The sequence below is a fragment of the Eumetopias jubatus genome, unplaced genomic scaffold (genome assembly GCF_037043125.1).
Source record: "Eumetopias jubatus isolate StellerSeaLion01/CBP00866 unplaced genomic scaffold, mEumJub1_p1.0 scaffold_16, whole genome shotgun sequence".
Taxonomy (NCBI): Eukaryota; Metazoa; Chordata; class Mammalia; order Carnivora; family Otariidae; genus Eumetopias; species Eumetopias jubatus.
Genome location: NW_028274822.1, coordinates 24,622,215 through 24,635,478, shown reverse-complemented (window position 1 = coordinate 24,635,478; position 13,264 = coordinate 24,622,215). Strand labels below are relative to the sequence as shown.

At 42.6% G+C, this 13,264-nt stretch overlaps 1 protein-coding gene across 2 annotated transcripts in view; it reads right to left on the bottom strand.

Annotated features, from left to right (window-relative positions):
- Nucleotides 1-13,264, bottom strand: part of MYO5B (myosin VB) — a 356,309-nt gene that overhangs the window by 178,756 nt on the left and 164,289 nt on the right. For both annotated transcript variants that reach the window (XM_028098354.2, XM_088019706.1), the window contains exons 3-4: nucleotides 6,052-6,223; nucleotides 2,530-2,674 (exon numbers count right to left, since the gene is read on the bottom strand). In XM_028098354.2, coding sequence (XP_027954155.2) covers nucleotides 2,530-2,674; nucleotides 6,052-6,223 — 317 coding nt within the window. The remainder of the gene's footprint in view (nucleotides 1-2,529; nucleotides 2,675-6,051; nucleotides 6,224-13,264) is intronic.

Genomic DNA, 13,264 nt, shown 5'->3' with positions numbered 1-13,264 from the left:
ATCCTAGGCCAAGACCGTATCACTACCACCCTGTACAACCACATCCCCTTCCCTCTACTAGGCATGAACACGGACCTAAACAAGTGAAATAACGCAAGTGTAGAATAACCATGAGCCCAGCCTTTAGGCATAGAAGGGAAGAAGGGAGGCATTTAGGCAGAGGACGTATGGTGTGGATAGCACCAGAGGCTAGGAGATTCTCAAAGCTATCGGGGGCACCCCAAGACATCTTTGGTAAAAAACAAAACAAAAAACCCCAAACCAGCAACTTTGGCTACATCTAAGTGCAACTGGGTAAAAGAAGAATGGGACAAAAACAATGATCAATGACATCCATCAAAAGACAAGTCAAAGAGCTGCTACAACCTTTAGCATGGTAGGAAGTCATCAGAACCAACCTACACTCACCTCCTTTTTGTTTTTAAGATTTTACAAAGAGACAGAGTGCACATATGCACTTGAGGAGAGGGGCAGAGGGAGAGAACCTCCGGCAGACTCCTCACTGCACGCAGAGCCCGATAGGGGCTCAATCTGACAACCCATGACATCATGACCTGAGCCAAAACCAAGAGCCGGACATTCAAATGACTGAGCCACCCACGTGCCCCTCACCTTCTGTTCTATACCCACAAAGAAATCATCCTCCAAAAAAGGAAGGAAGATAGTGGAAGACTCAGCTTAAGTGATTCTCCCAAGGCATGGGAGACTGTCCTGACCCCAGGTCTCTCTCCACTGTGCCATACACTTGACCTCCCACAGTAATACCTGAGTAGGGCTGTGTACTAAAACCCTGAAGCACATTAATCCATTCTTCTCTCCACATGACCTGACCTTGAAACATGCTTTCAGTCAGGAGGTTTGCATCAGTAAGTTATCAAGCTAAGTGATTTCTGGTCAGGCCCTGAAGTAGATTGATACAGTATGTGGTCTTTCTTATGGTATTAGAGATGTCAAAGGTGGAGACCACTTTAGCACCCCCGTCTCCCGCCACACTTTAGAGAAATAAAATGGTTATGGATCATTCTATTTGTTGAATTGCTCAGTTCTCCCATCACTGCTCATGTTGAACCTGGTCAGTATAGATCCATACAGAAGCAGAACTTTCTATATACTGAATTTCACAACCAGCAATAAAACACTAAATCAGTAAACAAGCCTACAAGGAGAGCCTTCCTTCGTGAAAACTTTCACTGGGCTGAAAATTATACTCTGAAATCCACTGAAAAACAGACCATCTTAAATGGGATTCTCCTCTCACTAAATTAGCCAAAGCAGCCCTCCTGCCCACAAAGGACTTTCCTGAGTTTGCTAGCTCCATAAGGAGTTCTCTAGAGATGGCAAGAAAGATTTGGTTGAAAAGATCCAGCATGTTAGTGTTAATAGGAATATGCATTTCTACCAAAACTTCGGTCAAACTATCTTTCCCTACCGTAAGCCTGAATAGTTCAAGACCATCGGTGTGGTGATTAGTTTTATGTGTCAAGTTAGCTAGGCCATAGTACCCAGACATTTGATCAAACACTAGTCAAGATAATGCTGGTGAAGATATTTTTTAAGAGGAGATTAGCATTTCAATCAGATTTTTTTTTTAACCCATTACCCTTCATAATGTGGGTGGGCCTCAACCAATCAGATGAAGGCCCTAAGGGGTGGGGGGGTAAATGACCTTCCCCGAAGAGAGAATTATGGTAGCATACTGGCTTCAGACTTGAAATACAACATCAACTCCTCTGTGGGTCTCCAGCCTGCCAGCCTACCCTGCAGATTTTGGATTTGTCCAAGCCTGCCCAACTATGGGAGACCATTCCTTAAAATAAACACACACACACACACACACACACACACACAAACTATGGGAGACCATTCCTTAAAATACACACACACACACACACACACACACACACACACACACCCTCTTTCTTTCCCTGCTACTGGTTCTCTTTCCCTGCAGAACCCTAATAGAATCACCTAGCCCATTTTCCAATGAAACAGACCTGAACCCATAGAGCAAAACTGAGATTTACTTTAGTCCCTAAAGTGAACTCTAAAGCCAAACAAAAAACCTCAAACCACTATGCATAACTCCTATTTCGAAATTCCTTTTTCAAATATTTGGTATCTCAGGAAGTTATGAGAGTCCTGGTTCCTTCAAAGGCAGTGAGCCTTCAGCGGGATCTGTGAAACAAATGGTGATGCTAGAAAATGAATTTTGTTACACCAGGAGGGGAGGAAAAAAATCCAAAAGGCAGTCAAGGAGAGATGAAATCCCACAGCATTTATTTCATTGCTCAGAAAATGAACTAAGTCTTAGGAGCAACTGCTCTTCAAGCATAGGTTCAGGTTCACAGGATGAAGACAATGAGAGGAAATGCAGCGAGAACTAGAACCTGGGCTGGTTCTGTTCCCATTACTTTTACTCAATCTGGAATCACCACTCAACCACTGGGCAAAAGCAGCCAAGGAAGGTAGAAACTTCCCTTTCTGCCCTCTGATGACCCAAAAGGACTGCTGGACTGAGGTTCTTCTTACCTGGCCATTTGCTTATAGGCTTCTTCCGCCACAGCAAAGATGTGGGGGTCCATGTCCCCCATGTTTTGGCCGCTGTAGGCATAGATGACATCTTGACCATAGATTGGCAACTGTTCGTAAGGATTAATGGCAACAAGCACGATACCTGCAAACAGAGAATGCAGTCAGATTCTGAGAGCAAGATGGCCACTTGGCATCGGCCTTTTAAAGGCTCTTGTTTATATACATCAAAACTAAACAAGGAGTAAGAGAATAAATCATAACCGATCACTCAACTAAATCAAGATGTATCTGAATCTTCACCAGGTACTGTGCTAGGCCCTGGTGGAGCAAAGCAAGCTGGGCCTCCAGATACCCTAGAGCATGGAAGAAGCACATGTACGTACATGCATGTATACAAATGCTCAACGAACGACACTCCTAAAATACATATGAAATGTTGCACAATCAGATCTTGTCTCAGCTGGTTAACAACTGTGGGACTCTGGCAAATTACTTATTCTCTAAGTGCCTCAGCCTCCTGGACTATAAAATTGGGAATAGTAATTACCTTTACCTGCTGGTCCTGAGGATAACGATTAATAAAGAACTCTTGGACCAGCATCTTGCATAGTAAGCACAGAGTGTTAGATTTTTATTAGCTCCCATCACTTTGTATCATGTATTTTTTTTTTAAAGTTTTGTAGCCCCCGAAAGTATGTCACAATGATGGCCTCAATGAATACACGTTGCATGAAGAGTCAGCAAACCGTCTAACATCCTAGATCTTTTATGGAAGGGCAGGGTAATATCTGAGAATTTAAGAAGAAAAATGAACTCCAATCTTTAAGAAATTCATGCCTTTTTCTTTCCTATAAGAGCATATTCTGAATCTCAAGAAAACCACTGACAGGGGTACAAAAAAAAATGTGAGCTTTTCCAGTCCTGTGGGGAAGCAGAAATAAGAATGCAAAGATCATTGCCAAGATGGGGGATTGCCTACATTGTGTCCCCCTCTGGTGTTTGTAAAGGTACACGAGAAAATAAGAGAATGGGAAAAATATTTCCCCCCCCCCCAAAAATGTATCTGATAAAGGAGTGATATCCAAAACAAATAAAAAAACTCTTAAAACTCATCAGAAAATGATCCACCTGATTGAAAAATGGTTAAAAGATCTAAAGAGATCTCACTTTAAGATCTAGAGATGGCAAATAAGCACATCATATATCATTAGGGAAGTACAAATTACAACTCTAAGGGGATACCACCATACACATATTCAAATGGCCAAAACCCAGAACAGGGACAACACCAAATGCTGGTGAGGATGTGGAGCAATGGAAATTCTCCTTCATTGCTGGTGGAAGGCAAAATGGTATAGCCACTTTGGCTGTTTCTTACAAAACATACTCTTACTGTATGATTCAGCTTTCACACTCCTTGGTATTTATCCAAAGGGGTTGAAAACTCACATTGATGCTAACAACTGCACGTGGATGTTCACAGCAGCTTTGACAACTGCCAAAACTTAGAAGCAACTAAGAGGGCCTTCCATAAGTGACTCAAACCGTGATACATGCAGATAATGGAATGTTAGTGTTATAAAAAGTGGTTTATCAAGGTGTGAAAAGACATGGAGAAAACTTAAACGCGTATTACTTAGTGGAAGAAGCCAATGTGGAAAGGCTGCGTGATTCCAACTCTATGATGTTCCATAAAAGGCAAAATGGAGGCAGCAGGATAGATCAGTGGTTGCCAGGGACTGGGGGGAGGGAGGAATGCAGAAGCAGAGCACAGGGGATTTGAGGGCAGTGAAACTACTGTTAGGATACCATAATGGTGGATACATGTCATTATACATCTGTCCAAACCCATAGAATGTCCACCACTAAGCGTGAGCCCTAATGGAAACTAGAGACTTTGGGTAATAATGATGTGTCACTGTGGGTTCATCAGTTGTAACAAACGTACCACGCTTGAACAGAATGTTAATAGGAGATGAGGCTGAGCATGTGTTGGGGGGAGGGAGGTGTTCACATATGGGAAATCTCTATCTTCTACTCAATTTTGCTGTGAACCTAAATGCAGTTGCTTTAAAAAGTCTATTTAAAAGAGGAAAAAATACCAGAGAATACTTGGAATCATCTGGTGTACTACATTTCAGGCTAAGGGAGAGAAAGAACACCCACCAACTTTTCAAATGGAAGTTTGCCTGAAAAGACAACCTAGACCAAAAAAATAAGGCCCAGAACTGATATATTCCATCTAAAGCTAATGACTTGGAGGTCTCTTAAAAACAGCCTTAGTATGCTGTACTGGTTGTTAGAGGATTGTATAAAAGCCTAATTCATGTAGCATTCAAATTTCGTATTATACTCTAAGGTCACACATTTTCCTAAAATGTCTGAAAGCCACTTTCAGAGCAGAAAGGAGTGTTTCCTGAGGACTCTGTATTCTGCGCCATGTTGGTTACTCTGAACAGCTGAAGCCAGAGGTGCCAAGGGTCATTTGGAGAATTACGTACAGACACCAGGACCTCTTTTAGACAGGAGGACTTTAAAAAATGAAGCTGATGGTGATTTATTCCTTTCTCCCAAAAAGGGAGATTTTATTTATTTTTTGGAAAAAGCCCAACTTATTAAAGCCTCTGATAACTGATGGTCTTTTTCAAATAAAATTCCCACTAGCAATTGGGCTGAAGGAGTTTTGGGGAAACTACTTCTCAAGCACTGAAGTCTAGCAGAAAAGCTCACCAGAACTCAGTAGCCAACCAACTGATTCCAAGCCAAAGTGGAACAGCACAGTGAGAAGAACTCTGGTCCTGGGGCCCCCCCTCGTGATCAAGAGGGAAGACCAGGGCTCTGAAGCACAGCAGGGATGACCCCCCCCCCACTAAAGCAGCCCGTGGCCTGACTGCTCAGCCACACCCTGAAACGGTTTGCTCCTCAGACAAGGATTTACAGGGCTCTGGTTTTCACCACACCACTTCATACTCACAAAAAAAAAAAAGGAATGTAGGAAATTGAGAAGTTTCAAGAAAAACAAAAATGAGAATTTTAGGACTTTTAAAGCATTTGTCATGTTTTCTGCTCGTGAATTCAACAAATATTCATCATGCATCATGTTCATACATGGCAAGGGAGAGGGTCAAAGACAGCACTTTCCTAGGCTGAGAACAGAAGCCAGTCGGGCATCTATTTCCAGGAGTGTGCTCAATGAGGACAGCAGACACCCGAGCTAGGACCCTGGGATGCCTTTACTCCTCTCCTACAGACTCTAGGACTACGCCGAAGTCGTGCAAGCCACATGGTGTGGCCCATTTCTTCCCTGGTTGAGCTGTGATTAACACCAATCATCCCACAGGGATGTAGGGCAGCCTCATTAAGCCACATTCTCTGATTGCAAACCCTTCAAGTGTCGCAGATGAGAGGTACTTAAGAGAATACTAGTAGGATTCCTAACTATTAGAGAGTTGAACACGTAAAGTCTGAAGATTGTAAGTACTTTCAAACCCACGCAGCCAACAGATGCACACCACTTACCACAGTAAGTGTAGATATGGTTCGACTCCAAGAAACGGACCTTTAAATTATGCAAAACTGCAGGCTCGTGTAGGTAGCTAAGGGCAGTTAGGTCATTTTCTCCCACCAGGATATCCGGATTCCGCAGAAAAGGCAGCTGGTTGCTTTGAACATCAATGGGGTATTCCCGAATCTAAAGAAATGCAAGTAAGAGACACAGAAAGGCAGGGTTAGGAACCATGTAGCCTGCATTCAATGTCTTCTCTTGTCCTCTAGGATCACTGCCCTAACATGTTCGTAAGTGATGAAGACCAATAACCCATTTTAAAGAAGGGCCGACTGAACAAAATGCTTGTCTTGCGATAGAGACCAGCCCAGGTGGAAAACTTGCCGGTGACATAATCCCAATGTATCGAGGTAAAAATGAATGAATGACATGAGAGATCTGGAAGCACAAGGAGATTTAATGATGTATTCTACTGGCTTGTTGAATTAATCCTTAGGGGGTCTTTAATCCTGGTTGCGATAGGAGTACTGCTCCTCCTCCCACGCACAAACCTTCTTTGGCCTCATTTAAGGCTGCTGCTTTCCTCTCCCCCATCAACCGACCCATTCACTTTTTATTGGGATTGCCTTGCAACTAAGTGCTCTGCATAAATGCCCTCAAATTGTACATATATTCTTTGACAAGCTGACTACAAGCTACTCCAGGGAAGTCATTTTACTTTGACCTAACATAGGACAGAAGCTTGAGATATACACATGCGGGTCATCAGGGAGTCTCAAAGGCAAAGTGCTATCCTTGTATCCTTAGCGTTAACACTTGGACGTGAGTACTCCAGAGATGTTTACTGATAGGGTATATTTACAACAGACCCATGGATATACATATTTATGTAATAAAAAGATGTTCTTTAGTGTGTAAATAGGAGAATCTTGGCTATGGCTTACAATGTTTTAAGTTTTTTATGGTGTTCTTTAAAATCTGAGAGCTTGTAAAAAACAGTTTCTCAAACACTACTTAATGTGTGGGCAGAGTCTGGGGTGGGACCCAGGAATCTGAAATTAAAAAAAAAAAAAACCCACAAGTAGTTCTGCAACAGGTGGTCTATAGATATTTTAAGAACAACTCTTCTATATAAGCCTTTCAGGAAATTCTATGGACGTAGCCCCAATTTACTTTAATAACAGTTTTTTTTAAACATAAATATCAATGTTCTTTCCTGTCCCACTTTTAGATGGTCTTGCACAACCAGATCTTAAAGTATATTACAGCCAGCAAGTACAGTAATGGTGCTAAAATCGGCAGATAGAGGAAACCTAATAGCAGATCCAGAAATAAATGAAGGCACAGAAGAAAAATTTGTTCATAACACTGAAGTCATTAAAAGTAATTTCCCCTATAACAGTAGGTAAACTTGAAGCTATTTAGAGAAAAAGAACTGAGCCACTGTTCTATTCTCATTCCCTCATACAAAGTAAGTTTTAGATAAAACAAAAAATAAAACCAAAATAAAGAAAACGTAGTCAGTTTTAGGAAGTACTTTTAAAGAATGATGAAGAGTCAGAAGTCTGTTACAAAATTTTTGTATTTTGACTATCAATAGAATTTTTAAGCCATCATAAAACACACCACAGAGTAAAATGAGAGAAGGGGACAAGGATTTTGCATTACATAACAGAATTAATCTTAGTAGCCAAAGTTTTAAGAAGCCAAAAAGAAAACCAATACCCCAACAGAAAATAATGTAAGGAATACAAGCCACAAAAAGAACTACGGACAACACGAAAACTATTCAATTGCCATTAACCAAAGAGATACAAGTAATAGATTAGCGGCACCATTAACCACCACATAAGCAAAGGTGTAGAAACTGGTAAGACCCTCAGTACAAAGGATGTGGCCAAACAGGTATACTGCGCCCAGGTTCAGATAGATTGACCTTTTTAGAAGGCAGCTGGTAACACCCTGCCAGACCCTTTCATGAAGGCACTCTTTCTTGGCCTCAGGAGACAATCTCACATATATGGGTAAAGATCTCAATAACCTATCCATCGTGAAAGTAACACCTGACATACACCTGTATTTATAGGCCAGCAGCTACCCACAGCATCCCGCTGAATTTATGAAGAGGCAGGTTACAGAATGAAATATAGGATTCCTTTTTTTTTTTTTTTTTTTGGAAAACTATGTTAAAGTCTCTGTGGAACGACATCCCCACAAATTATCAACAGTTAGCCATGTTAGTGAGGTTTTCTCTATACAGGTTCCTGTGGGGAGTGTGGGGGCACTCCTCTTTTTGTGAAAAGGTCTCTTATCAAATTTACTCCATACAGGAGATGGGGCAGGATACAAAATTTCCAGAAGATAGGCAACAAGGGGAAATGGACTATGTTGAGATTTAAGTTCTAGAGGTGATGGCTCTCCCTGCCACCTTTCACCTTTAGCTGAGTCACTGCTGTCACCGGGACTCTAACATGACCCTCCCTCTCCCTGAGTCTTTCTGCAGACCTCCCTATGGAGATGCCCTCACCCCTGGAGCAGCACGTTCGCTCTTCATGTCCCGTGTGGCTCTGCACCCCCCTCCCACCCCTGGTACACAGCACAGAACTCAGCCAAGTGCAGAACTGCAGGGCTCACCTAGCTCAGCCCCTCGTTTTTCAGATTAGAAAACGGGGACCTGAGCTCCAACTCTTTTAAACCCTGAGACAGAAACGCTGCCATTCCAACTTTCCTCAGATGAAATACTCTCTCAAAAACTCTCCCTCAAGCACATAGAGGGAAACGCATATGTGATTTTGTGAAAAGAAGGTCCACAAATAAGCCAGCGGTACTGGTTACAGTAGAATTGGTAAGTAAAAATGCCCAGAGCTGTAGCAAGGATGGAGGAGGTGCAAGCTCAGCAATAGACGGAACAGATTCTGTGGTGTGTGTACATCCAGAGGGAATCAGGGAATGAGACACTTAAGGGTTTGTTTAATAGGATTTTGATTCCAACACTGCTGTTAGTATCGAACGTTCACAGCTAACATGGTTTTATTTGAAATCTAAGCATTTAGGATGTGATCAGGGACCATGAAAACTTCCCGGCACAAAAGACTTCACAATGTAGTAACTGGGCCATTGGAGGTGTAGAGGTGAATAAACACTCATGACAAGATTTAATTCTCAGTCACCCACGCGTAATGAGCCTTGACCCCTCCCTCCGGACGAACAGATGGCCATCTCCAATTGGTCCTCATCTAGCATATTAGGACTAGCCAAAACTTGAGAATATAGAGAAAGAAGTTAAGGGATTGGTCCATACTTGCACTTTCTAATAGAGCAGTATGTGTGGCTATTGAAATTAAATTCAGTGAAATTAAATATATTCAAAATTTCAGTTTCTCAGCCACACTAGTCCCATTTCAAGGGCCCAACAGATACATGTGGCCAGACTACCATACTGGCCAGTACAGACAGACCACATTCCACTGTACCACAGTGTTCTTCTGGAGAACAAAGGTCTAGATTGCCCTATACTCTGTGGGTCTATAGTTTTAGAATACTTAGCAGATGCTAAAAAATATTAGCTGAATGGAATGTTGGATTTTTTTCATGACATCTCTCGTATCAACTCATATCCATGTTACACGGAACTACACAAAGAGAACATAATCCTAGAAACATCTTTGAATGACAACTCCCAACACAAAGATTTGGGGCTAAGAAGCAGCATATAGGGCAGATAAAGCCAACTTTTTTCTCCTACTCTACCCATAGAACTTAGAGATCCAGAGAAAAGTAAGCTAGCAGTAATATGGTTACCAGCTGGCAAGGGGTTGGTTGACCCTGAAAGGCTACACATAGTGAACTCTGGCGCCCAACTAGAGAAGTCAAAATGGGCTCCGAACCATGTTGGAGCATTTAGGTATGGTCTCTACCCTACCGCGGTACGTGTTCCTGCTTTGAGAAGTCAGCAAGAAACCCAGAAGTCGCTGCCCAAGGGGGTTTCAAAAAGAGTGTGCATTTAGGGGGAGTGTAAAAGGTACAGTGGAGGTACAGTCAAGTATCTCACCAAGTTTCTAATAGATTTCTAAAGATTTCTGGCCTTGACCTTTCATTTTCTAAACCCTATGCTTACAAATGTATTACATTCATTACAGGTTAGACTGAAAACCCCCACAAGGGTATAGATGGGCTGTTTTCACTGCTGTATAACCAGACCCTGTCATATCATGGCTCAACTCCTCTTAATGAATCATGAATAAATGGTGAGACAAGTAACTAAGGGAAGAAAATGGCCATAAAGGAAAACATAAAAGAAGTTTGAATTTTAAACAAAATGACAGCAGCATAAGAACATGGAGTCCAGGGTAATCTTTTGAATCCAAATTAAGCAGGAAACACAGCTTAGGCATTCTGTTTGAATCGTCGGGCCTTAGCTTGGTAGGTCTCAGCAGTGAACAATCCAGACATTTCCCCTACGAGTTAATCCAGGGTTTACTCAACCTCCACACGGTTTTCATTTAGGATGGGGGGTAGGGGCTGCTGCCCTGGGCATTTTGGGTGCTTAGCAGCACTCCTGCCCTCCACCTGCCAGATGCAAGTAGCTGACCACCCTCCTCAGGACAACTCCAAACGTATCCAGACACTGCCAAATGTCCCTTGCTGGCGGTGGGGGGTGGGTGGGGAGGACGGAGGGCAGAAATCACTGCTTCACCCATCTCTGAGCAGAAGCAGCCAGGCAAAGCATCCCAACTGATGGGAAACCCACAGTGGAGGAAAAGGGCAATGGTAATAGGAGACAAATCCCTCAGGAGATGGATGCTGGCGATGGTCGCACCACGGTGTGAATACCCTTACTGCCCCTGACAGGACACGTCGGAACACGGTGAAGATGCTCATTTTTAGGTTACGTGTATTTTACAATAAAAATATGTCCATCTGAAAATTACAGCCTACTTTAGGCGAGATAACTTATTGCATTGGTAACAATATTACCAATAGATCTTTATGTGCCATTTGTTCTATAACTTCAAATGTTTTTTGTAGATGTACAATATAAACAGGATAAATACGGTCTTCATATTATTCTTGCCATCTAAACAAAGACAGTCTCATCTGTGGATTATTGAGCTATTGAAGGCAAATAATTATTAGGTGACCAAATAAGTTTAAAAGAACAGAAATAACCAGTAAAACAAAGAGGAAAACCTACTATACTAGTCAAAATCACTTGCACTAGGAAGTTCTACTGGGACAAGAGTATCTACCACTCTCAGCTCTGGTTTTGCCAGATGTGCATACAGCTGACACTTGCCCTGAACTGGGCTGACAAGACCTGTGGGCATTCTCCAGGTGCACAGGTCCGAGTGCACCAACGGCCAAGTAGAGTGGTCCTAGTTCTTCCGCAACATTTGCTTCTTGACATAAAGAACCAAGTTGGCCATCTCCTGGCTGTAACAGCTGGATATGTTTGGCACCGTCCTCACACTGGAGTAAGAGGGGCCTTTCCCTGGGTCCTGCATCTTCAAGGGCTCCATTATCTTAAACACAAACTGGAAGCTTATGAAAGAACACGTGGTCACTCTGCCACTTGGCCTCAGGCTTCAGGGCCGACACCGTGAGATCGGCAACCCTCCACACACTCCTGTGACTAACACATCCGGCTCCAAGAAAACGCTTCTGCACTCCCCTTGCCCCACATCCTTGAAATAAGACAACGGCCTCCAGGTGCTTTGAAGGTCTGTGGACTGTAACATGGCCAATGCCAGAGACAGACAGCACTTCCGAGTGTGGGGAGAAACCAGGCAGTCAAGATGCTTTAAAGGAAAGGCAAACAAGCATGTTAATCCCAACTTTCAGAGGCACAAATGCAGAGAAAATCCACCCGTGGAAATACCAATACCGGGCCCAGCGTCCAGCCCCCCGCATCCCCACAGGCCGAGGCCAGAGACACCCACAAAACAGGACAGTGTTTGCAACCACGGCAACACGACAGGAGCATTATTTGGCAATACTCCATAATTCATGTTCCTCTTAAGTTTGTTTATATAAACATGTACAGGCACAACGTGCTTCAAGACAATGGTTCTTTATGGTGGCAGCCAGATGGAGACTGAACAGTAGAGAACTGCAAATGTATTTTTAATATATTAGATGTTTTCGTTGTCAAAAATTAGCAATGTCCATTTCACTTAAATTTTGATGAAGTATGCTTTTACTAACAGATGGAGGCTTACATCCACCCTCTTGCCCTGGCCCCACCTATGTTCAAGGGCTTGGGTATGCAAAGACACAGGTGGGGCATGTTCCCCTCCTTGAAGCTCACATATGCCATTTCCTCTCACACTCAGGGAGGCCCCTGCACACAAGGGGTACCTGCCATGAAGGTGGCTTTGCAACAATGGATATGAACTCCAGTCAGCAAATAATCAGGGATAGATGGAACATACCCAACATCATAAAGGCTATATGCAAAAGACCCACTGCTATTATCATAGTCAATGGGGGAAAGACAGAGCTTTTCCCCTAAGGGGATGTCCACTCTCACCATTACTATTTAACACAGTACTGGAAGTCCTAGCCTCAGTAATCAGACAACAAAAAGAAATAAAAGGCATCCAAATCAGCAAGGAAAAAGTCAAACTTTCCCTCTTCACAGAAAACATGATACTCTACGTAGAAAACCTGAAAGACTCCACAAAAATTTGCTCGAATACATGAATTCTGCGAAGTTGCAGGATATAAAAGTCGACGTAGAGAAATCTGTTGCATTTCTATACACTAACAATGAAGTAGCAGAAAGAAATCAAGGAATCAATTCCATTTGCAATTGCACCAAACACCGTAAGATACCCAGGAATAAACCTAAGCAAAAGGGTAAAAGATCTGTACTCTGGAAACTATAGAACACTTACGAAAGAAACTGAAGAGGACACAAGGAAATGGAAAAACGTTCCACGCTCATGGATTAGAAGAACATACATTGTTAAAATGTCTATATTATCCAAAGCAATTTACACATTTAATGCAATCCCTATCGAAATACCACCAGCCTTTTTCACAGAGCTAGAACAAATAATCCTAAACTTTGTATGGAACCACAAAAGACCAAAGCCGAACCAACCCAAACACCAAATAGCCAAAACAATCCTGAAAAAGAAAAGCAAAGCTGACAGTATCAGGACAGTATGGTACTGTCACATAGAGCAGACCACAGATCAAACAGACCCACATATCAGTGGAACA